The 27,324-nt window shown below is 38.0% G+C and overlaps 1 protein-coding gene and 1 long non-coding RNA gene across 4 annotated transcripts in view; one reads left to right on the forward strand and one right to left on the reverse strand.

The window, feature by feature from the left end:
- LOC147029334 (uncharacterized) overlaps nt 1-1,912 on the reverse strand; it is a 32,112-nt gene extending 30,200 nt beyond the window's left edge. Inside the window, exons 1-2 of one of the 3 annotated variants that reach the window (XM_085872308.1) lie at nt 1,751-1,912; nt 1,581-1,706 (exon numbers count right to left, since the gene is read on the reverse strand). In XM_085872308.1, the coding sequence (XP_085728434.1) occupies nt 1,581-1,625 (45 nt within the window). In that variant the 5' untranslated portion in view covers nt 1,626-1,706; nt 1,751-1,912. Of the gene's footprint in view, nt 1-1,580 lie in introns of all 3 variants that reach the window. The other 2 variants (XM_085872309.1, XM_085872311.1) reach the window with 2 other exon arrangements.
- Nucleotides 1,140-27,324, forward strand: LOC147029335 (uncharacterized). Its single transcript, XR_015055864.1, has 3 exons — nt 1,140-1,397; nt 25,913-26,344; nt 26,560-27,324. It is a non-coding gene; the product is annotated as an uncharacterized LOC147029335 (long non-coding RNA).

Below are 27,324 nucleotides of genomic sequence, written 5' to 3' on the forward strand. Positions count from 1 at the left end.
CACATACTTATCGAAATAACTGAACTGCGGGGACTGCTGTCTGTCTGTGTGCAAATGGCTTCCAGATTCGTAACAGTATAACAAGGGTACGAATTACCAAGTACATACACCAATTACAAAATGTAACAAGGATACGAATTACCAAATAAGTACACCAATTACAAAGTATACTAAGAATACAAATTACCAAATAAGTACACCAATTACAAAGTATACTAAGAATACAAATTACCAAATAAGTACACCAATTACAAAGTATAACAAGGGTACGAATTACCAAGTACATACACCAATTACAAAATGTAACAAGGATACGAATTACCAAATAAGTACACCAATTACAAAGTATACTAAGAATACAAATTACCAAATAAGTACACCAATTACAAAGTATACTAAGAATACAAATTACCAAATAAGTACACCAATTACAAAGTATAACAAGGGTACGAATTACCAAATAAGTACACCAATTACAAAATGTAACAAGGATACGAATTACCAAATAAGTACACCAATTACAAAGTATACTAAGAATACAAATTACCAAATAAGTACACCAATTACAAAGTATACTAAGAATACAAATTACCAAATAAGTACACCAATTACAAAGTATACTAAGAATACAAATTACCAAATAAGTACACCAATTACAAAGTATAACAAGGGTACGAATTACCAAATAAGTACACCAATTACAAAATGTAACAAGGATACGAATTACCAAATAAGTATACCAATTACCAAGTATACCAATCAAAGATACCAATCACCCAGTACGTATACCAATCAAGGTTACCAATTACCCAGTACGTATACCAATTACCAAGTAAGTACTGCATAGCAATAAGTATGCAGTACGTGTCTTCAGGTAGCATCAGAGGACGAGGGCGCGGCCGGGCTGCTGATACAGTGCCCCCTGCAGGTGAGAGGAGGAATTTGTAATTTGTTCAGGATGCCGGCAATAGCTCGCCAACTCTACACGAAGGACACCACGGGTTATTTATAACGTGCAACAACCAATTCGGGCAGATGGGACGTCAAGTTTAACGTCCATCCGAGGGATGGCGCGCGCGCGCACGCACACGCACGCACGCACGCACGCACACGCACGCACGCACACGCACGCACGCACACGCGCGCACACACACACACACACACACACACACACACACACACACACACACACACACACACACACACACACACACACACACACACACACACACACACACACACACACACACGAGTCACCGTGCCTGTGAAACACCAGGATGAGTTTATAGCTTGGTCGGGATTCGAACACAGGCTCGAAGGTTCAGAGGGGAGCGAGTGTGGCCACCTGGACAGTGTATCCATCACCGGACGATCAGACCAGCCCCGACGGATGAACGGTTTGTTCACCTTTCGCTGTTTAACACACAATGCCATTTGGAAAGTTTCCCTCAGTTCACCAACGCGTGTTTGTGTTCGCCTGTTCCTCCCAACACAAGGTGCGTGACGGCGTGAGGCGCCTTGTGTTACATACATACATTATGAGGACAAATGTCCGTCAAAAGGCGCCGAGTTACTCGTACCTGTGAGCTGAAGGACACCAGGTGTTTAATCCGAAGAGGAGGCATCGTGACCGTTTTACCACAAGGGTTTAAAAATGGTTTTCTTTAAAATACTAAATTCACTTCATGCAAATTCTCCACAGACGTCGCGCTTCACGTTCGGGTGGGACAAGGAGCGCGCGCGCGGCGCACGCGCTTCACGTTCGGGCGGGACAAGGAGCGCGCGCGCGGCGCACGCGCTTCGCGTGTGGCGAACACACGTTTCCCTCCATTTTTTTCAGTCAAATGTGAAACGCTGACACGATCGGATTCAGACGTATGTAGAGCAGAAAACCGAAAGAGTAACTAAATTAACTTGGTACAACATCGAGGGAAAGAGAGAAAACAAAATCGTGTTTCCACCAAAAACCGGTCTGTATCGCGCATTACACTAACATGGCCGACACAACATGGCTGGAATGATGGATGGTTAATATACGCAGGTTCAGGTATATACTTCAACTTCAATAAATATACATCATCGTCGTTACACAGAAATAAAAAGGTAGTCTTGTTAAAACTTCCAATCATTCCATCCATAGGGTTGCTGTATGTCACGACCACCTCCTCCTCTTCTTCCTCCTCGTTCACGTGCAGCACCAGGCTGCAGGTAACATCATTGGCTGAGGGTGTGGCTGCATCACTGATGCAGTGTCCCTATTACCAGTTCACCAACCTCAAAGAGAATGACAGGCTGAGTTAACCCCACCTGGTGTTAATTCAACAGCAAGAAAGGGACTCAAACACAAGACCCGAAGATCATAAGCCAGCCACACTAAACACTAAGCCAACACCAGGCTTGAATTCACAACTACTTGAACATGATTTATTGTGACGTGTGTGTACGTTTGTTGGGTAGTCAGGGTAGAATCTGGTGAGAGGAGGACCAATGTTTGTCTAAACCGCTCTTTAATATTGTAGTGTCGTGGTAGGGATGCTTAGAAGGCAGACACGAGCGGAGGAACAGTCGAGCCCGGCTGTGCTGCACAAGCGGGAGCGCGGACGTACGTTGCCCGCAGCCCTCCTTTATTACGTACTCAATACACACACAAGCCGTGGCGACTACGGCACCCACTACAACGCCTCAGGCGGCGCACACTCCTTATATCCCTGGCAGACACGATGCTCACGCCGACCACTCCCCCCACCATCATGCCCTGCCTGTGCAGGCCCGCAGGCTATACCACACTATACCACACTCCTCCCTCCTAAAACCATGATTATTAAATGATCAGCATCATAATAAGCATAAGCAGCACGAAATACCACGGTATCAAAACAGATAAGGTACAAAAAAGAAAACAGCAAAGTATAAAATCACATCACATCATATAACGTGTGGATGCGAGTGAGTGGAGCTGCAACGGTCAGGTTCTGAAGACTGAGTAGCACAAAGCACCTACAAAACCCTGACCGCGTTACCGATATGAAGCAGCAAGGCGAGAAGCACAGCAGCACTACGCAGCAAAAGCGCCCCCAGGCGGCTCATGCTTACATGGCCTTCGGCGAGGTCGTGGCGACCTCCCGAGCAAACCTCCCCTGGCACCATCAAACGCCTCTGGCCGACAAGGCAGCACATCTCTCCCAGCCAGACCTGAAGCAGATAAACATTCCGAGGCCGGAAGCCCGCCGTCTGGAAGCCGTGGCGCCAACGCCAGACCCGACTGACCTTGGGTGGGGGCGCTGAACAGCTCGTTGGCTGGACGCAACCAATGCCCCACAACAACCCACACACCACAATCAGTTGAGATTCCAACGCACGTCCAAACGGCCTCGAGAGAGAACAGAGAGCCGCGCCCCAGGCGCCAGGCACGTCTGACCTTGCCGAAACCAGAGGTGGGGGTAACGCTGAACAGCGCACCAGCCCTGGCTCCGAGTCGATCTTCGAGACCCACACGGCAGTTAGACGGTAGCAATTCCATTCAAACCACACTTCAACCACAGGCTCGTCATAAATCAATAAGAACATCATTTGCACAATTGCAAACTCATTTTCCCGTACAGCGCGTTCTTTCGATAAAATCTCTGCACATGACCAAGAGTAGGGTGAATATACTGATTCTGGCTCACTTTTCCCTATGTAAATGAATGGAGGATTTTCAGCGATTCCCTTTTTTTTCCCTAAAAATAAACCCCCTTTTTATCCCAAGGTATATTTATTTGTCTCCCCTTTTAACCTAGGGGCTCTCTATTCAAATAACCCATACAACAAGATAAAGATTTGTTAAAGGTGATTCGAAAGAAATATCTAAAACGTCTTAGCCTCGGGACACTCTTTATCAAATAACCGATGCATATTGTTTAGCTCACTCATTGAACCTATAAAGATTTGTTCATTCTCAAATTCCTTCAATAGTTTAATTATCTTTGCACAATAATCCCCATCTAAAATATTGAAAAACAAAACATTTGAATCTTTATATTTTTTAAGATACCCCTTTTGTGCCATTATGAAATGATAAACTTCTCTTAATGCTCTTGTTTGACCACCTCCTGAGCCACAGGTTATTTTTTGTTAAGCCCCGCCCACTTTTCTTTAAGCCCCGCCCACTTTTTATAAGCCCCGCCCACTTTTGCTAAGCTCCGCCCACTTTCCACAAGGTATTCAATAAGCCTCGCCCACTTTCCTCTAAGCCCCGCCCACTTTCTGTGGATTTTTATAAGCCCCGCCCACTTTTGCTAAGCCCCGCCCACTTTTCATGAGTTTTTTGTAAGCCACGCCCACTTTTCCTAAGCCCCGCCTACTTTTGATAAGCCCCACCTACTCTTACATCATTTCCAGTTCATCTCTGACTCACAAAGAAATCACTAGAAAATTCCAGCATGTTTCAGTTTCTATGGTTTCCATGTTATGAAATGGTTTCCAGCATGTTATGAAATTCCACCAGGGAATTTCCACAGGAAACCACACCCAACAGTCTTTCCCTATAAAAGCTTCAAGCCCAGGCTCCATTTTAAACATTTTTTTTTTGCTGGCAATGGTGTACTGTGTGCTTGCCTGGAACTCTCAGACTTGTATGGAACTAAACCTTCAAGTTGATGAACTGGATTCAAACCTCTTATCTGTTGAGGTAAGATTTTTATTTTCCTATTTTTAGTTCCTTTTAAACATCGACTCGTTTAATAATTAAATAACTTAATTGATACATTATTATTTTCTCTCACAGGAAATTGTATCTGAAATACGAAATGAAAATACTGCTTTTGCTACAACTTGGGGCGAAATTGTTGGCTTGGTTGAAGACCTTATGAGCGACCAAGACCTACAGAACGAGCAAGACCTTGAGTGGGATGACTTTGGGGTTCCTTGGAACTCTCAGACTTGAATGGAACTAAACCGTCAAGTTGATGAACTGGATTCAAACCTCTTATCTGTTGAGGTAAGATTTTTATTTTCCTATTTTTCGTTCCTTTTAAACATCGACTCGTTTAATAATTAAATAACTTAATTAATACATTATTATTTTCTCTCACAGGAAATTGTATCTGAAATACAAAATGAAAATACCGCTTTTGCTACAACTTGGAGCGAAATTGTTGACTTGGTTGAAGACCTTATGAGCGACCAAGACCCACAGAACGAGTTCGTCCTTGATGATCCAACCAAAGAGTTATACCTTGGAGACCAGAAAAGTCCTGAAAAAGAGTTTTGCAACAATAGTACTCATTGTGAGTTATCAAGACAATACCCCCTGAACAAGTTATACCTTGATGAGCCAGAATACAAGTTTTACCTTGGAGACTCACAATTTTCAGACATTTTGAAAAATGGAGTTTTCCTTGATGATCCACAGTTATTCTATGTGAGATCTATCACTGAAACCCATAAAAATTGGAAAAATGGAGATTTCCTTGATGATCCACAGTTATACGATGTGAGATCTATCACTGAAACCCATCAAAATTGTAAAAATGGAGATTTCCTTGATGATCCACAGTTATACTATGTGAGATCTATCACTGAAACCCACTATATTTCTGGAAATTGTGATTCTACCTTGGAGTCTTGAATAGATGGTTATATTTTTGGAGACTTGAAATGTGGGTTCTGGCTTGATAACTCACAATGTGATACATATCTTGGAAACTCAACAGGAATGTGGTTATACCTTGGAGACTTGGAAAGTTGGGTTTATTTTGAAGACTTGAAATGCTACCACTGAGCCTGGTGTGTTGGCGCAGTGGTTAGGGCAGCGGCTTGGGATCCAAAAGGTCCTGAGTTCAAGCCCCGTTGGGCCACTGAATTAATACACCAGGGGGTTGACTCAGCCTGTCATCCTTCCGAGGTCGGCGAAGTGAGTACCAGTGTACTGGGCTGGTGTATACCCTGGTTAAAATAGGTGTACCTGATCCCTGTGTCGTAAGAGGCGACCAGGGTTGCGTCAGGAAGGGCATCCGGCGTAAAACATGTGCCAAATCACTATGCGGATCATATGGATGATCCGCTGTGGCGACCCCTAACGGGAGCAGCCGAAAGAAGAAGAAGAAGAAGAAATGCTACCACTCTTTGGGATCTAAACCTATCAAGAAAATTCTTACTCCCTCTTTCTACGTCATCAAACCTGAAAGCCTTAAAAGACAGAATTGGAAGAAGAGAAAAAAACATAAAAAATATACATTGTTCGTTCTGGGAAGAAAGTGCAGGCTTACTCCCCCTTTCTACGTCATCAAACCTGAAAGCCTTAAAAGACAGAATTGGAAGAAGAGAAAAAAACATAAAAAATATACATTGTTCGTTCTGGAAAGAAAGTGCAGGCTTACTCCCCATTTCTACGTCATCAAACCTGAAAGCCTTAAAAGACAGAATTGGAAGAAGAGAAAAAAAAACGTAAAATATATATATATATATATATATATATATATATATATATATATATATATATATATATATATATATATATATATATATATATATATATATGTGGAAATCTCATTTTGAAAAAGACTGTGTTGGGCGAGGATTGAGTTGGGGTTGAGATTTTGAATGTGAGGGTTGGGGTTGAGATTTTGAATGTGAGGGTTGGGACACACACACACACACACACACACACACACACACACACACACACACACACACACACACACACACACACACACACACACACACACACACACACATCAACAAACAAAAGTTAAGCCTTGACTATTCAGTTGAGGATTCTGTGTTTGGGGTTCACAGATCTAAGAACGTCCCCCTTGACACACACACACACACACACACACACACACACACACACACACACACACACACACACACACACACACACACACACACACACACACACACACACACACACACGCACACGCACACACACACCAACAAACAAAAGTTAAGCCTTGACTATTCAGTTGAGGATTCTGTGTTTGGGGTTCACAGATCTAAGAACGTCCCCCTTGACACACATTATATACTGTAATACACCTCGGACTTGTCCCTCTAGTGTCCACAAAGGTGTGTAGTAGGAGGGAGTGAAGGGACAACCCATTGCTCCCATGAGTATTATCTGCTTGGTTTTGTCTTTTGTAATCCCTGTGAATAAAATGAACCTAAAATCTCTTCCCCTTCCAAATCATATATCTTATAAGTCCAAGGAACCGTATCTATTACATCAACAATTTTAAAAAGTTCTTTCGTCCATCGTTCAGTAAAACCCTTTTCAAAATGAGATTTCCACCTATATATTCTTACGATATCACCAACTTTGAACTTAGGTTTTCTGACATTAATCTCTTTTTCATATTTTAATTTTGTAAATGTTTCTGATGGTTTCATATTTGTTGACGTGTGAATCGTGTCATTATACTTATCCACAATATCCTGAATAAAAGATGACCATTGTTGTGAACCGAGTTGTGTGAATTTTTTATACAGTCTCTCTTTTAAGGTACGATTAAAACGTTCAACAACAACTGCCTTCCCTTCATTAAAGGTACTGTATAATGTAACACTGTTATTTTTTAGAAAATTCATAAATGTCTTGTTATAAAACTCTCTACCCTCATCAGTCCACAATTTTTTAGGTTTTCTCTTACTTTTATTAAATATCTGTTGAAAAGCTAAGATAAGAGTATTACCTGTTTTGTTAGGGTTCTACTACAACCCACGCATATCTACTCCTCAAATCAATAACGGTTAAAGCTTACTTGTACCCCTTATCATTATTGAGTTCAATCAAATCAGCAGACCAGATATAATCAACTTCCTTGGAATAAACTTTCCTTCTCTGAAACTTTGTGAATATTGGTTTATGTAATTCATCAGCTAATTGCTCTTCAGTCTTAATGGCATCATTACAGCCTATAAGTTTTTTGAATTTCCAAGTCCAAGTTTCAATTTAGCACTGATCATCTTCTTCACAATGAACCGATCAACTTTTTCTCTCAAGGTTGGATTTTGTATCAGAGATAAATTATACAACATTTCTCTATCGGCTTCATGCTTTTCTTCCAACGTTGTGGTATTCCCATAATCAATATTGTGTCTCATGCACACTTCATCAACTCTATTGATTGGTTTACTCCAGGATTTAGGATTGTCTGCCTCATCTAATCTTTTATCCAAGTTTGTGCCTGGACCACAGAAAGAATACCCTGGTAGATGTAATTCCCCTGGTATTCCAGTAGTTGTAAATTTACTTCCTGATAAAAACTTTTGTATATCTCCTCCGAGTTTGTGTTTGGAGATAAATTGATTTTTTTTTGAACCACACACCGAACATATACCTTTTTGTATAACCCTGTTATTTTTACTTTTAATATATGAAATATTTTTAGTATTAGTTTTCTTTTTACATTTGAGACAATAACTCATTTATTTATGAGAAAAATTCCTGCAGAGTGCAAAAACCTTTTTAGTTTCCAACATGCACATTTGAATCTTAATTTTTAAAACATAAAGAATCCTTAGAAATGCCTTCACTCTCTCCTCCATTTATTTAAGAAAAAAAAATGAAAAACTTGAATTAAAATACATATCTTCTCGATGACAATACTCTTGTCGAAAGTATTGCAAATAGACTTGTCAATTCTTTGTTTTCCTCCTCGGTGGGTTGAGTTATTTTCTGTAATACCACCAATCCTTTTTTAATCTCACTGGTTTCCATATTTTGATGTTTATTCATTCTCTCTCTTTCCTCCCTCTCCTCCCTCTCTCTCTTCTCTCTTTCCTCCCTCTCCTCCTTCTCTCTTCTCCTTTTCCTCCTTCTCTTTGTTCTCCCTCTCCTCCTTCTCCTTTTCCTCTTCTTCAACTCCTTCCTCATCCCTTACTATCCTTGAATCGCTTACACCCCATAGAATATTATACATATATTCATCAGGATTTCTTGTTATTCCTGTATCCAAAATATTTTTTTTTACAACAGGAAACCAATAAAATTTCTTTTGAATTTCTAAAAGAGCCTTACCTTTTCTTAACTTTATAATTTTTTCATTATTAACATTCTAATTAAATCTAAAGTTGTTGGTTTATCAACATCAGCATAATGCCAATCTTTTATTGAAAATACCTCATTCTTATGTTGTAGAACATATTTATTAAAATACCGAATACCCTTTTCTTGAAGGTATGCTTGGACACAGAAATGATAATTTTCTTGAAGCCTTCTTGCTGTCATTTATGTATTAGAAATATATGTTAGAATAATATTATGGCACGAAACACCTCCCCATCTTCCCATAGTTAAATCATTTTGTATTTCCTTACTTATTATATATAATCCTGTTTTTTCTGTTTTCATGAGATAAACAAGGGCAAAACCATTATTATATTTACCCTTATTAAATTCTTTTATTTGTTGTTTACTAATCGTGGACCCACAAAACTCATTCTCGATACCAAGTGGATAATATTCTTCCTTACGAGACTGATTTAATTGTTCCAGGTCTTCGAGGTTAATTTTAAATGACCAATTATACCCTAAATCATTCATATCATACCCCCATTGTTCTATTCTCATGAAAACGATACGCCCTTCTTTATAAAAATTTATTTTAATTCGAACTGTGAATTCTGTATGACCTGGAGATAATATCAACACTTCTGTATCTTTGGAATACACAGCCGTTTTATTTAAGGATATATATTGTGATAAATCGCTTAATCTCACCAAGTCATTCGCGTCAGTCGGGCTTGGATAATTTTTTAATTTATAAGCATTTTTCATGTTAATATTTTTGGTTATATTATATTTATGTCGTTCAGCCTGTGCCTTTGTGTAATAATTTGATAAATCAATATCCAGTTCTTGAGATACACCAAAGATAGAACCATCTTTACCAACATAAGTCATTTATATTAGATTAAAAATAATATCATAAAATTTTTTATTTTTGTTGAGTTGAAATAACACATATGGACATAATTGACCACAACACTTGGAATTTAATTCTTGGACTTGAAATGTTTGATAAACACCATTCTGTAAGAATTTTATGACTTCAACAGGTGGTGGAAGACCAAAACTATCAAAATAATATTTGTCTTGACTATTAAAAATACAAACCCAATGAGAACCGTTCCCATTATTATCTTCTAAGTTCATAATAATATTCTTTGTATGTTTCGGCACATTTGTTAATTCATCTCTCATACAAATAACCACATTATGAATTTTTAATTTCTTTCAATATTTAACAAGTTGTAAATTTGATGTTGTTTTCTTTCCAAATTCTTTCAACCACTCATCAATGCTCATTTATTTATTAGAAAGATATAATCCATTACCTCTTTTCGTTAATTTTACACCTGCTTGTGCTATAGAAGAAAGCATATCTCCAAGTAACAATATCGCTTTATCAGGCAGACCTTCAAGTTTTTCAGCAAAATCTACAATTACACCACTTCCACTAATTTGTTTCTCCAACTCTTTGTTATGTCTTTCCAATTCTTTTTGAGCCTGGAGTTGAGCCTTCCTTTCGTTGGCAGTTTTCACCGCTGTTGAAATACCACCCGTCAATGCTCCAACCGCACTTAAACCAGCAAATAAAGGAATTAGAAATGGGAGAAATCCTCCACTCGTCTCTCTTATTGAATATTTTTTCAACATTGGTTTTGTCATTTTAATTTTAAGTGAGCCAGTGTCATTCAAGATTTTAACCTGTTCTATTGTGAGCAAAACATCAATTCTTACTGGTCCTTTTCTCTGAATTGTATTAACGTTAATTGTACAAGGCTTTTGATTTTGAACACAAGATGATAGTTTATGAAGATTGATTTGATTAACATATACCCCAGTTGGTACTTTGCCACTCATTTATTTAACAAAAAATTATGTGAGACTAATCATCACACCATTATCTGTATTAATCTGCAATTCTGTTTCTTCCAAAAGCAAACAATATGTATCAACTTCTTCACTCTCTCCTCTTTCAATGTATAGGGAAGTATCCACTCGATTAGACTTTATTGTTTCCTTTTGAGCGCTCAGGTCAAACGCATAGATTGTATACAAACTTTTAAATGCTGTCATATCTAAAATAGGTTCTTTATTTCCATTACTTTCACACACCTTTTGGTAAGACTTGTATGCTTCAGCAAAATCATTTTTTTGCCAATTAATTTCCAATCTATCTCGTGGATAAAATGTTCCATCTAGAGAAACGCGAAGTTGTTTCACCTTGGCATTATCACTCAATGCATTATTCTTATCAGTCGCAGTATCACCATCTGGCTTTTTTAAAATGATCCACAGATATCATGGCTTTCCTTCCAGAACACCCAAATTCCACGTGTAAGTAGTTTGGTTGAGTTTAACGTGTTGACATCTTCTTTTGAGGTATGATACACTGAGTGGTTTCTTTGAGTTAAGTCTTCGATTCAGCATCTCTTCTGTTTTAAGATTAGGAGTATATTCACTGATATACCAACTCATTTCCTCAATTACAAATTTATTCTGTTCACCAAAAGTACTACCAACACCAAAAAGCAATCGATTTTCATTATCATTCCTTTGTAGTTGAAATCTAATTTTAAGACCATACAGAACTTTATCATGATCACAAAATCCAAATATACCTTTAAGAGGAACTGCCACAGTAAAACTATTTTCTGCTTTTGTATCATCATTATACATTCCTTTCCTTTGAGTATATCCAGGGTCTGTGTTTGTTCCCGTTGACATATCAGGAATAAAACCTTCGACAGACCCCTTTCCCATTCTATCACTGAATGTATAGAGTGTAAATTTCATCATTTCAGATACAGCAGAGACATAATCAACCGCTTCAACTTCTTGTGTTCCAATATACAAACGCACACTATCAAACATTTTCCAGAAGAAATCATTTACAAGTGTAGCATTTGTGTTATTCCCAGCTTTAGTGAATTTAAATTTACACAAGAAACTTTCGGAGAGATTCAAATAGGTTTGTTGATTATTTATTTCAAAACTTTTTGTACCATTCGTATTCCAGTCTGTTCCAGTTATTGCATTTACCTTGAAGTAATCTTCTTTTTTAGTGGAGTTTGAGATAATAATAGTATCATCCAAATCATAGATACTATCAATTGCTTCCATACTTGTATTTATTTAGGAAAAAAGATGTTAAAACTTTTGAAACCCTGATCCAAGTATTTGAATTATTTTCTGTCGTTCTTGGGGGGACAACTGAGTTTTGCTTTTCTTAATTTCTTTTATTGCTTGTAATTTATGAGATTCCTTCTGAGCATCTTTTATACTCTTTACAGCACCTGCTACATTTCCCACAGCAGAAGCAGTTGAACCAATTAGATCTTTATGTTTAAGAATAGTTGAACCAATACCCATGAGAGTATCAATTATCCCATCTCCTCTAAATTGATGTCCAACACCCCTTTGTCTCTTAGGTTTATAGCATCCTCTACCAAGATACATACCTTCACCCTTGTAGTATGGAGAAAGGAACATCCCATCCCCTGTAATTATTTTATATTTTCCCAACTCGTGTTTCCTCACAATAACCATCGTATTTATTTATTGGAAAACTTCACGTAGGTGAATTCTGATGGATATAACTTCTCCATTAAAAGAAATCACACGATTATCTTGGTCGGTTATCCTAAAATTTACTCTGTGTATGGTTTTTCCTGACACAGGTAGATAAACCAAATTTTTAGGTTCCATATTGAATTTATAACCAATTGGGGTTGAGTATGCGCTGAATGAAAATATTGTATTTGTTTTTTTCCATCATTATAAGCACCATCAATCAAATCACAGTGAATTAACACTGAATTTATTCCTGAGGATATTTGAATGACATTATCACTGTAAAACGTCCCATTAGTTTCAATCTTTTTTGAGGAGAAACCCAATAACTCTCTAAATGAATTATCAATTGTGAAATCAACCTTGTAGTTATTTTTAACTTTAATCGTTGATTTTGAAGTATGTTTTTGAATGTTTATAACAATATTTTTTGGTTCATCACCCTGTTCTTTCATAAGACGAGCAATTTCGGAAGATATTTGAGAAATCTCATATGCTCCGGGTGAGACTGTTATCGTTTTGTATCCACTTCCCGGATTATAACTAAACTTGTCATTTTTCTCGGTTATATTAAATAAGGTATTATAAGTTTCCATGGACAATAAAGATGCCTCATATTCTTTTGTTGTGTCAAGTTGTAGTGGGTATGGGAATGAAGATGTGTGGTCGCTTGTTGTGAAATTGAAACTAAGGATTGTGCTTCTCATCTTATTTAATATGAGATAAAATGTCTTTATATTGATATTTATTAATTATTTTCATGTTCATCAACTGGTCTAAAATGGCTGATGCTTCATTAAAACAATTGTTATTTCCAGCCTTCTTACTGCCTAACAACAATAACAGTCTATTAACTAATTGCGATGGGTCATTTGGAAGAAAACTAACACCTGAACCAAGGATACTTAAAGCCTGAATAATGTGTTTCTCCTTCTCATTCTTCCTACTTTTACCAGAAAGAATAACCTTAAAATTTAGAGTGCTCAGCAGATCAATATATACTCTATCATCATTATTTTCCATATCCAATGGTTTATCAATATCCTTTGATTCATCCCTCACAGTTGAACCTTGTCTTCCATCTTTTGTGAGAAGAAACATTAATCTCGGAGTTAGTTTAACAGGGGGTTGAGCAGAACCCAAGAACCTTAATTCATCATTAAATATCAATACCTTTTCTTGAACAAGATGAAATATTGCTGATTGTTCTGTTGGAATGAGTCCTGCTTTGGTTTTTGAATCCGCTGAATATTCATTGTTTTGAAGAGCATTCACAATATAATCAGGGGGTCGATTAATCTCTTTCATTTGTTGAAATAAACCTTCATCATCATATTCTAATTCCCCAAAATGCTCGAATTCTTCCTCCGTCATTTGATCAAAATCATTTAACATTTTAAGTTTTTTAGGAGTATATTCTACTGTGGGAACTGTGGAAACATCTTTCATTTTTTCTTGGGAAGTTTTTAAAAGTGGTTTAAAAATTTCTCTTGTTTTCTATCAAATGCTTCTTCGCCCGTTAGTTTCTGTCTGCGTTTCTTCTTTATGTATTCCTGTTGTTTTACAACTTTTGAAACCAACTCTTGATGTTCCTTAAATCTTCTTGCTCTTTCTTTTGCATCCATTTATTTATTGTAAAATATCATTTAATGAATTGTAAAGATCAACAGGGAAATTTTCCTTTTCTTCATCATTCAAGTAGATGTGTTCAAATAAATCCTTTTCTTTAAATATTTCATCAAATTCTTTATTAACATCAATGCGAGTTGTAATTTCTTCTTCACTAATCCTTGCATCTCTGCTTTTCATACGTTTGCGTTGAGTTTCTTCATCAACATCAAAACCGAATGATAAAATCTTCACTCCGCTCAGATATTTAATAATTTGTCTCGTTCCTTCTGGATTAGTTTCTAATATCCCAACACCACCAGATTTTAGTTTCCTTAACTCACTCTTACAATGTGAATATTTTGTTGTACCACGAGAAACCTCCTCAAATATTTGTCCTTCATTCCTCAATCGCATATGTTCCTCCACTGAAATATAGTGATAATCTTCACCTTTTACTTCTCCAGGTCTTATTGCTCTAGTTGTTGTTGATACAATGCGTATCACGGGGTGTTTTTTAAGTAAATTTACAATATTCTCATTTGTACTACACAAGAACCTTGATTTATGAAAGTTTTTTCCAGAAGCAGATTTACCCACAAGATTTATAATAATAGTTGTCATTCATATATGTAATTGTTTATAAAACAAAAAATATATCCCTTAATATCTCATCTTGTTTCACAACAATATATTTATATTTTTCAGTTGTGTGCTTCATGTAATCCTCAAATTTCTTTTTACTACATAATGTAGAACAATTATCTCTCCAAAAATTATTGATATCTCTTGAATTTAACTTGAATAAAATAAAAGCATTAGCATTGTTTCTGATGGAACGACGAGGAAGTTGAAAGTACGATTGACTAAGATAAATACAATTACAAGAAGAATGTCTCCCTCTTGTGTAGTAGCTGTCCATTACCGTTTGGTTTCTCTCATTAACACAATCATCAAAGATAACGAGGTTCTTTTTTGATTTATCCAAATCTTGGGGAGATGGTATATCATCCGTATTATCACTAACAATACAAGTTATAGGATTTGATTTCTTTTTACATCTCTGTGTATCACAAAATCGTTGAATTATATCTTCAATGTTATAATCATTTTGGTTTTTTTGACATTTAAATAAACCGATTATATCTTCTTTTTGAAGACCAGCGTTAAAACCTTGTGAGAGTAGTTGATACTCTGGTTGAAAACTCGACTTTGTGAAAATTATTAAATTATCATAATCTAAAAAGTTGGGAGTGAGGAGCATTTTTAAAAGTAAGCAGGTTTTTCCACATCCACTTGAACCAACTATGAGACATCTTAATGAATTTGGGAGATTTTTATGGTTGTTAAATTTTATCTTATTTTCCCAAATAGGTAAAAAATCATTCATTTATATATTTGGAAAACAGGTTATTTAATTTATTATTGGCTTTTTTAGAAACTCTACATTTTATCCTAAGTTCAGGTTTAATTTAAAGATAATCCATTATTTTATTTATACAATATCTTGTGTTGATATTTCCCTGAAAATTACATCCATGAATAATATATAACAACAATCCTTTGAACATTTCTCTTATACGTTCAGTTTCTTCCCTTGTAAGGAAAGGTGTGTTATCACCCTCATACTTTACATTCATTTCTCTAATCAATCTTGTAAAGTAATTCATTTTTGGTGTAAATCTAAAAGAATTATTTTCCTTTTTATATTTTTTATTATCATTAATGAGAAGATAATCACAGAATATACATTGTTTATAGGCTTTTGACTCTGTGTTTAATCCCCGTCTTTCACACGCAGGACAATTCTCAAATTTGTCATATGGAGAATCAGGAAAGTCTCGCATATTTATAAAGTAAAACTTTACTTAAACTGAAATTCATCTATACTTTCAGTTGTATATTGACTCATATTTAATAATATTACCATCGATATCGATATATTTTTTTTCATTATCAGATTCAACGACAACATTTTTTAAATTAAAGGTAATTTTAAAATGATCGTTAATTACTATTGAACGAAATGTCATTTCATCTGATATATTAACATCCTTTATTTCATCAGGATTTACATCTTTAGGGTTGTTGAAAAAAATACAAATTTCTCCTTACATATTACAGATGGTCTTATCTTTTCTTTCTAAAGCTTCATCCATAAGGTTTTTGTTTTTTGATACTTTTTCTTGTTTCATTGCTTTTTCTAGTTTTGAATATATTACTAGAAGGAGAGGAGAAACTTTTGTTAGAGATACTTTAATTGATGTTCTACCAGGTATACTAAAAGCCCTTCCACTGAAGGAAATTGAAGAACTCATATTATTTACCATAATAGTTTTTATCCAATAGTTGTTATATTTATCTTTGTTCAATTTTACATCCTTGACATATTTCTCAGTATCTTTAACAAATGAAGAGATTGATTGAAACTTGTCTTTTGTGTCTTGAAACATTGTATTTATTAAGTGAAAAAATTGGAGGATAAAATGGTTTTCAGCACAGATTCACCTGTAAAATAAACGAAATTTTCATCAAGAAAATTTTAGTTTAAGCAAAGATTTATTATATAAATATGGTGAATACAACATACTGCGATGTTTGTAATCACAAATATAAACATTATAGAAAACACCTCCGAACCAACAAACACACATTTAATCTGTTTCATAAAATATCTCCTCTTGAGTTGGAAAGAAAACATTGTGATATCTGCTCAAAGGATGTTTTGAAGAGTAGTTATAATAGACATCTTCAATCACAAAAACACAAGAAAAATGAGTTTAAAGTAAAGGGAGACTATTATATTGAAAACACTCATGGGGCATTTAAAGGGCATATAAAAATAAGGATTTTTCAATTTGGAGAACCCGGTCCATCATCAATTGAAATAGTGAAACCCGATGTTGAAAAATTTATTAAAAAGACATTAAAAGAAATGAAAACTTTAAAGTTTTATATGGGAGTGAAAATGAATATGAAAAGACAAGATGAAGAACAAACTCCTTATATGAGAACAGATCTTCATTTTATAACATCATTTCAAGATTTTTTGAATAGTGGGGTTTATGAAGAACTATCAAGACAAGAGGAGGATGTTGATAATACAGTGGTAGGAAGTGGATTCAATATTTAAAAAATCATATTTTTAGATATACACATTCTAAAATCAAACCCTCTTAAAGCTTCTTCTTATATTGAATTACCAAAAGAAATAAAACTAAAGAAGGCAGTTGTTAATATTAAGAACAATGATAATAAATGTTTTCTCTGGTCTGTTCTTGCTCACTTTCATCCACCAAAATGTAATTCAGAAAGAGTAAAACAATATATGAAATATGAGAATACCTTGGACATTAAAGATTTTAAATTCCCAATGCCACTAACAGATATTCCTAAATTTGAGAAAAAGAATAATCTTTCTATTAATGTATATGGACTAACGGATACAAACAAAGTTCAAATATTAAAAATTTCAAACAACTATAAAAATGAAGAAACACACATTGATCTTTTATATTTTAGTGTTGGAAAGAATTCACATTACACATACATCAATAATTTATCAAGATTAATCTCTTCTCAGGTATTCAGAACAGCAAACAAAATATATCCTTGTAAGCAATGTCTTAATTCATTTCATACAAAAGAACGATTAGAACAACATTCAAAATATTGCAGTAATCATAAATCAGCTGTAATTACAATGCCTAAACCTGGTGAAAAGATTTCTTTTGAAGATTATAATAAATCTATCATGCACCCATTTGTGATATACGCTGATTTTGAGTGTATCCTTAAAAAGATTAATACTGCTTCTCCTAATCCAAAAGAATCGTATACAAATAAATATCAAAAACATATTCCTTGTGGTTTCTGTTATTATATCAAATCATCTGTTGGAGAAAAGTATAACAAACTTGAACATTATCGTGGAAAAAAAGCTTCACAAGAGTTTGTAAAACGATTAGAAAAGGATTGTATAAGACTCACTAAATTAATGAAAGAAACAAATGAACCGATGAAATTAACCAAAGAAGAAAAATTAGAATTTAGAAAGAACAATATCTCTCATATTTGTGAGGGGGAAATTAAGGAGTCTAAAGTTAGGGATCATTGTCATCTTACTGGTAAATATAGAGGTCCCGCTCATTCCTGTTGTAATCTTAATTATAAATTACCTTCTTTTATTCCAGTCTTTCTTCACAACAGCGCCAACTATGATACACATCTATTTATAAATGAACTTTCAAAAACACCAGGGAATATTTCTGCCATAACAAACACAAGTCAAAAGTATATTTCATTTACAAAAATGATATTCACAAAACCTATAACTCGTATTCGATTTCTTGATTCTTACAAGTTTATGGGAACACCACTAGCCTACCTCGCATCAAATCTAAGCTCCACGGACTCTTTTCCAAATCTTAATTCATTCTTTCCAAAAGAGGAAATTCTCACTAAAGAGGAAATTCAAAGTAAAGAGGAAATTCTAATTAATGAGGAAATTAATGAAGAAATTCTAACTGAAGATGAAATTCTAATTATAAAGAAAATTCAAACAATGAATGAAATTCTAACTAAAGAGGAAATTCTGATTAAAGAAGGAATTCTTACGAGAGAGGAAATTCAAACAAGGAATGAAATTCAAAGTAAAGAGAAAATTCTTACAAGTAAGGGAATTTATCCTTATGATTATATGGATTCATTTATGAGATTTAAAGAAACACAACTTCCTTCAAAAGAAAGTTTCTATAATAACCTTTATGAAGAAGAGATAAGTGATCAGGAATATAAACACGCACAAGAAATATGGAAAATATTTAAGATAAAGAACCTTGGAGAATATCATGATTTATATCTAAAAACAGATGTTTTATTGTTAGCTGATGTGTTTGAAGCTTTTAGATCACTCTGTCATAATAAAAATTGTTATGGATTAGATCCTGCCCACTATTTCACAGCTCCTGGTTTGCTTGGAGTGCAATGTTGAAAATGACAAAACAAGATATAGATTTAATCAGTGATGTTGATATGCTTTTGATGATTGAGAAGTTCAAGAGAGGTGGAATATCACAAGTATGTTCAAAAAGATATGCTAAAGCAAATAATAAATATCTTCCAAATTATGATAGTGAAAAAGATAGTAATTATTTGATGTATTTTGATGCTAATAATTTGTATGGATGGGCAATGTCTCAATCTCTGCCTTATGGTAAATTGGAGTGGGTGGAAGAAAAGGATTATGAAAAGGCTTTGATGAATATTGTTATTTCTTCTCAAGAGGAATTGAATGACGAAGAAGAAGGTTATTATTTTGAAGTTGATTTGAGGTACCCGAGTGATCTTCATAATAAGCATAAAGACCTTCCTTTTGCATGTGAGAAAGAAACCCCAAAGAAAGAATGGTTAAGTGATTATCATAAAAGTTTTAATATTAAAGGCAAATCAACAGAAAAGTTATTAACAACATTCTATGATAAAGAGGGATATGTTTTGCATCAGAGAAGCTTAAAACAGTTTTTGAGAGAAGGATTGAGAGTAGCTAAAATTCATAGAGTTTTAAAATTTAAACAAAGTCCTTGGGTGAAAAAGTATATTCAATTCAATACAGATATGAGAGCAAATACAAAAGTAAAATTTGAAGGGGACTTTTATAAATTAATGAATAATGCTGTATTTGGAAAGACTATGGAAAATTTTAGAAACAGGCAAAACATTAGATTCGCAACATCTTGGAAAGAAGCTTCGAGATTGATAAATAAACCAAATTTTGAGAGAGAAGGGGTTTTTTCAGAGAACTTTTCTACAATTCATATGAAAAAGGAAAGTATTGTAATGGATAAACCAATTTATATTGGAACAGCAGTTCTTGATTTATCAAAGATATTGATGTATGATTATTTGTATAATGACTTAAAGAAAGAGTATGGTGAAAATGTTTCATTGTTGTATATGGACACTGATAGTTTTATCCTAGATATAAAAACTGATGATGTTTATGAAGATATGAAGAAAAATATTGGAGTATATGATACAAGTAATTTCAGCAAGAAGAGTGAGTTATTTTCCAAAAAGAATGAAAAGGTTATTGGTAAGTTTAAGGATGAGTTGGGTGGAAAAGTAATGAGTGAGTTTATTGGATTGAGAGCAAAGGCATATGCTTATAAGTATGGTGATCAGATTGATAAGAGGTTAAAGGGAATAAAGAAATATGTAATAAAGAAATCAATAACTTTTAGAAATTATTATAATTGTTTGATGAATAAGAAAGAAGAATATAGGAAAATGAATACAATAAGAAGTTATAAACATAACATATATAGTGAAGAAGTAAATAAAAAGGCATTAGGAGCCTATGATGATAAGAGATTTATTTTAGATAATGGAATAGATTGTGTTCCATATGGATATTGAATGATAGAGTGAATAGAATAGATTGTGTTTTAACGATGGGAAGATGGGTTAGGGTTTTTTAAGGGCTACCGCCGCGTTTTTTCTCAATATATAAATGGTTAAACCAAGTATTAATCAAACTAAAGAGTGGAGAAAATCTCAGTCTTGGTATATAAATGGAAAAACATAATGAATGTGAAAAATATCAAATAAGTCTTATTGAAAAAATAACTAAAACAAAGGTAAATAAAACAAATTCGCGAATCAATTTAAAAACTAGTAAGTTAGAGGATGTAAAGAAAAAAATGAATATCCTTGAATGGACTGAAAACTTTGATGGTTATCAATTGAACAATGAAAAAACAATTTACTATAATCTCAAAATGATATGTGGCTCAGGAGGTGGTCAAACAAGAGCATTAAGAGAAGTTTATCATTTCATAATGGCACAAAAGGGGTATCTTAAAAAATATAAAGATTCAAATGTTTTGTTTTTCAATATTTTAGATGGGGATTATTGTGCAAAGAAAATTAAACTATTGAAGGAATTTGAGAAGGAAACAAATCTTTATAGGTTCAATGAGTGAGCTAAACAATATGCATCGGTTATTTGATAAAGAGTGTCCCGAGGCTAAGACGTTTTAGATATTTCTTTCGAATCACCTTTAACAAATCTTTATCTTGTTGTATGGGTTATTTGAATAGAGAGCCCCTAGGTTAAAAGGGGAGACAAATAAATATACCTTGGGATAAAAAGGGGGTTTATTTTTAGGGAAAAAAAAGGGAATCGCTGAAAATCCTCCATTCATTTACATAGGGAAAAGTGAGCCAGAACCAGTATATTCACCCTACTACCAAGCAACCACCCGTGGCCTGGGGCAACGGGAGGCCAATAAAACCTCTTTATTTGCCACCATCGCCCCCAAAGCCTCCACATCACATTGATCATAATGCAAATCCCATCGATTGATCTCAGGCAAACCTATTCTCACACATGAACTGTCGGCATTTATTTCAACAACGTTAAACCACATCACTCGAGCAATGAAAAACAAATATGCAATGAACAGCAGCCCATAAACCACATCACGTGTCCATCTCTTGGTTGTCGTCTCGATGTTGCGAACCGTGACTTTCTTGAATGCGACGGGCTCGCCGCAATTCCCCGTTGAAACTGCCCAAACAACACAGGCGCGCATCGCCTCATGAACGCCGCCGAAGCGCGAGAGCTTGCACGGCTCCCGTTGCTCCCGAACCGCACATCACCGTTGCAGGCAGCAACGAACGGCCGCTCCCGTTGCATCGATGCGGCTCCCGCCACCAGAACCTCGCCCTCGGGACTCGACGAAAGCATCGAAGGGAGCACCGGCGCACCTGGAGGTACGAACTGGAGATCCAGCCCGAGGTGCGTCAACCAGCCCCGACCCAAAAGGACCGGCCCCTTCCCTCGCACCACAAACACCGAGAGTAGGGCGCTTCGACCCCGGTAGAGCACCGAGACGTTGTGCCCCGCAAGTGGCGCAATCGCTTCACCGGTGTACGTGTGCGATGTGAGGGCAGCACGAGTGGACTCAACTCGACACCCGATCAGTGCCCCGCTCACTCCGACCTCCCCTGGCATCGGTCCTGTCACCATCGGACCAACTGAAACCAGGCTCAACATGGGCAGCATCAGTGCCCCGGTCACCTCAACCTCCCCTGCCACTGATCTTGTCACCTCCGGACCAATTGAAGGCAGGTCTAACACCGGCAGCATCTCCCGCTCTGGGTCGCTGGAATCTCCGTGCCCAGGCTGCAAAACTCGACCCGGGGCGTTACCGTGTACGCCATGGACTGAACACCGTACCGGCAGTAGGTTTCGACCCGGGACGGAAGGATCGCTTCGCACACTGCCATCCATGACTGTTATGATGGGCGATGACTCTCGGCACACACACCGTAGACGTCCCCGAGTGCTCAGACCGCCGTCCGAGTGATCGCATTGCAAAGCTCGTCCACGACCCGCGCCGAAGACTGAGCGCGCGGCCGTGCGCGCCTGCAGCATCGCGCTGACCTCCGGGTCATCTGCTGTGCACCGACCATCGAGACCCCGGGCATTCCTCAGAGCTTGCACGACGTCCAACGCCACGTCCGAGCTGAACTGCGTGTCCTCGTTCTTTAGCCGTGGCCTTGCAGAAATCATTCCCCAGCTTTGTCGTGCCTCAATTAAACTAACACCGAGCGCAGCCGTTGCCCACTCGACGTGGCCGAAGTCGACTCGGACGAAGGCGGGCACGCGTCCGTGCGCCGTGCCCCGACCTCCTGTCATGCCTGAGCTGGCCGCGCTGGCGAGCCTCCTGGCTCCGGAGCTTGCGCACGCGGCGAGCGAATCTGCGATACGCTCTTCACGATGCGTACTCCCCCGGAACCTCGAACCGCGCGGCCAACTGCACACGCCGATCTGAACATCCTTGTCGAAAACGGGCATAAGTCCGTATTCAACCATCCTCGTCAGCCAACTGTAGTGTCGTGGTAGGGATGCTTAGAAGGCAGACACTAGCGGAGGAACAGTCGAGCCCGGCTGTGCTGCACAAGCGGGAGCGCGGGCGTACGTTGCCCGCAGCCCTCCTTTATTACGTACTCAATACACACACAAGCCGTGGTGACTACGGCACCCACTACAACGCCTCAGGCGGCGCGCACTCCTTATATCCCTGGCAGACACGATGCTCACGCCGACCACTCCCCCCACCATCATGCCCTGCCCTGCAGGCCCGCAGGCTATACCACACTATACCACAAATATCGAAAGTGATGCTGCGATGATGCAGGTTCCTGCATGAAGTGAGGAAGGCTATTCCATTTCTGAGTTGCTCTTTCACTGAAACAGTCAATTGGTAGTTGGTTGAGGGTAGAGCCATACAACTCCTCTCCTGAAACAACTTCAGAAGTCTGGCCTCTCCTCGCATGATATATTGTTGCGGAAATGGTCCCTTAGTGGGTTAGTAAATATAGAATCAGCCCAGATCCCCCCTTAAATGCATGTTTAGCCAGGTTGTTCGGTAATTGGACGTTACATGTGTGTCGGGAGGTGTAGCAGGCTGTCCAGTGTTCGCACAGTGGTGGTGTACCGGGAGGCACCTTGCTTCTTTTTCCTTCTCCTTTCTAACTCGCCCCGCCCAGCGCTCTGAGAGTCTCAGTCGGCGAGACGTGCCGGCGACCCATTGGTGGAGGAATGCGGCAATCTCGAGCGATGGACCAATCACGGGTCCCCGGAGGTGGTCCGTAAGGCCCGCCCCAAAAAGGCAAAAGGAACTGACTGCTTTGAGAGTCTGGGATCGGCTTCATGAGGAGTGGCTTGACCGGCTGTTCCTCCTCGGCCTGGATTCGCATACTGGACCTTGTGAGAAACCAGCTGGAACACACCGGATATTTAGCTCCTGTGCCGTCGACCTTACAGGGGCTGGACGTGCCGAGGCTGGTGCGTGAGCGGTGCCGACAAAAGGAGTATGTCGCCGCCATCTTGTCACGTGGCATGAGCGAGCTGGGTGCTCGAATCCGACGACATCGGCTTGTCACGAGCTGCATTCGTGCCTCACACACTTTTCCTCTCATCCATGAGGCACTACCAAGTACTCCGTGTCTTCTCTGCATGTTGTCCAGGCCTAAGGCTTATTTCGCTAGGGCCCCCTTCAAAACCCGTATCCGTAGATCCCAAGTTAAGAGCGGGTTATAGATTAATTATAACATTGTCGTGAATGCTTTGCTCGTGTCGTGTTTCCCCAATAAATCTGTCTGAGTTGCACGAGATTTGCCGCCTTGAATTTATTCGTGCCGCGCCGAGGAACAATCCGCTCGATTTGTATATAAAAACCAAAATGGTTACGGACTGGCAGACTTCGCTCGGTCTCTGATCAAACCCAGCCTGTAGCCGGGGTTTATATCCCCAACTGGTACGGCCCAGGTGTACGTTGGTATCGTGATCTGAGGCGCGTGACCCGAGACCTGTGCCGAACTAGCCGGCATTATATCCCCTGAGATGGCGGTGCTGTTAAGTGCCGCCGAATCATCAACAATATCACTGGAACAAAGAAGTGCTCGAATCCATGACTCCGAAGCCTTTCATTACCTAGTAGACTTCAATCAAGTCTCCTCGTTGTCACCTGCAGTGAAGGAAGAACATATCAAGAACATGTCCTCATCCAACGACTTATCTATCTATAATTCCAGCAATGTGTGTGTCTCTCTGACCGCTGTTTCTTGACAACCGCTGGTCCGATCTAATTGAAACTTGCCAGGTATATTGCTGGGGACAGGAGGATGTGCCTTTTCAAGGTTTGATATTAATCGGACAAGTGCTTCCCAAGTTATGGCCATTTATTTACCAACCAATGCCAAGACACGTTGCTGCATAGGCATGGCCGTTGGGGAAGAGATCCTCAGCCACATTCCCTATTACGGGTTACAACGTAGGTCTTCCGGATAGTGATGACTTATTGTATTCTAATAATTTCTCTTTCTTTTGCGCATTTTTAGATGAACACAATGCCCCAATCCAGTCGTTGTTTACTTTTACGTCGTTGAAAGTTGTTTTTTTTCGTACGGCCACACGAGAGTGAAGGAACGTCCTGTGTGGTTGTTGAGGGAGGTAAACTTGATTTTAATTTGGATTTTACTTAACTGTTTAAGTATCACAGCAGTTGTTACTTCAATGAAAGCGACAATTCATGGAATGCATGTGAACATTCCATACGGACACGTACAAGTTGAAGATAATTGCCAGTGGAGTGGATATATCGTTCGCTAACTCCATCAGGTCCTGCTGCTGATTTTCACACAACTAACAGCTTGTATTTCTCTTTCACCCTCTTCAGTGTAATGATTATGTTTTCTTGATGGTCCCCATTGAACTTCCAATTAGGCATAGACATACTACTGAAGAGTTTGTTGAACTCTTCAGCTTTGTCGTTGTGGCTCGTCACTTCCATTCCTTATAACACCAGAAATCTTTTGGATTCCCTTTCATATTATAGATGAGTTTCATCTCATATTCCTTGTTGAGGTTCCGAGTTGGTTTACGTCAGCTGTCACAAGTCCTTCACCATGAGGTTGTATTGGTAATCTTCTCGACAGCCAGAAACTCTGAACGTGTCCCACGCGTGATGCTTGTGTCTGCTTGTGGAAAGAGTCCCTCTGGAAGAGCAGATTTGTTCTTATTACGCCTCGATGTGTTTTTGGTAACGGGAACAAATTTGTCAATTGCATTCAGAAGTTGCTCCTTAAACACATTCCAAAAATCCCTTCAATGTCCTTTCTGGAAAAGAAATCAATCCATTTCTTTTCTCTCTCTTTCTCTCTCTCTTACAGGTGCTGTGTCCTTAGCACTGTGGCGTTGAACAGGGGAATCACCTTGGGATGATCGAGGAGAGACGACAGTACAGCTGGGGGAGAGGTTGGCGGTGGAACAGGTTGAGCTTGGTTGAGAGAATAGAAGATATGTTAGGTGGATCGGGGTGCCTTCCGCATTTTGATATTCAGCATCCCAAGAAACCTGACATTAGAGTCATTTCTATGCCAGTGCAGAGTTCTGCAGGACTTCTTTAAACAAGTCACTTATTCAAGGACTCGACCAGACAAACAGCCTACTGGGGATGCTCCTCACATTCAGACTGGGTGACGTAGCCAAATGGGAAATATGGAAGAGATGTTTCATAACTTCAACGTAAACCCGGAACATTGAGACTTCCTACACTTCTCGAGACTTCTTACACTTCTCGTGGTTCAAAGATAATTACACAGGTCTGTGACCAGAAAATGGTTTCATATTTATTGGGTGAATTTGATCAATTTTTACCTGCTGATTTCAAAAATGACAAATTATCCTATCACGTATAGTTTCTTCACAAAATCGACCATTGCGTTTTACCAGTGTGCCCGAGTTTGATTATTGTGTTTTACTATTTTATCCCAATGTAATATCCCCTTTCTCTAATCCCATTACTTTTTCTTTACAGATCTGTAAATGATTGGTAACAATAATGGCTTCGAGAGGATGTGCAACCAGCCCGGAAAAATTTTGTTACATTTGTGGCGAATTTCTGACTAAAACGTCAGATACATCACTTACTTTGTTAAAAAAATCTTACTATGCCAACTTTGATGTGAAATTAGGAGACCAAGATAAGACATGGGCTCCTCATAAGGTCTGCTCAATTTGTGTTGAATAACTAAGACAATGGACAAAATGTACAAAGAAGTCTTTTCGTTTTGGGGTTCCAATGATATGGAGAGAGCCTAAAAATCACAGTGATGACTGCTACTTTTGCTCATGTAAGCTACAAGGACACAATTCAAAGAGTGTGAAAAACATTGTTTATCCAATTCTCCCATCTTCATTGCGACCTGTTGCCCATGGACCAGATGTTCCAGTCCCATCACCACCAGGAAACCTTGAAGACATACACTTAAGTTCTGAGTCAGAAAGCAGCAATAGCAATGATGATGTAGACTTCAATAGTGGTAAAAGTGAAGAACCTCAACTATTCAACCAGTGTGAATTAAATGATCTAGTGAGGGACTTGCAAAGGTGTCAGCAGAGCTTTTAGGCTCCAGACTTAAATCCAAGAGTCTTTTAGCTCCTGGTGCATCATTCTCTTGGGACTGTAACCGAGAAAAAGTGTTTGTTCTGTATTTTGCTCAAGAAAATGATTTGGTTTATTGAAAAGATCCATCAGGACTAATAGAAACGTTTAGTTTGGCATAAGTTACAGCCCTGATGA

This window comes from Eptatretus burgeri, chromosome 3 (assembly GCF_056783735.1).
Source record: "Eptatretus burgeri isolate ZD-2024b chromosome 3, Ebu_testis_v1, whole genome shotgun sequence".
NCBI classification, from domain to species: Eukaryota; Metazoa; Chordata; class Myxini; order Myxiniformes; family Myxinidae; genus Eptatretus; species Eptatretus burgeri.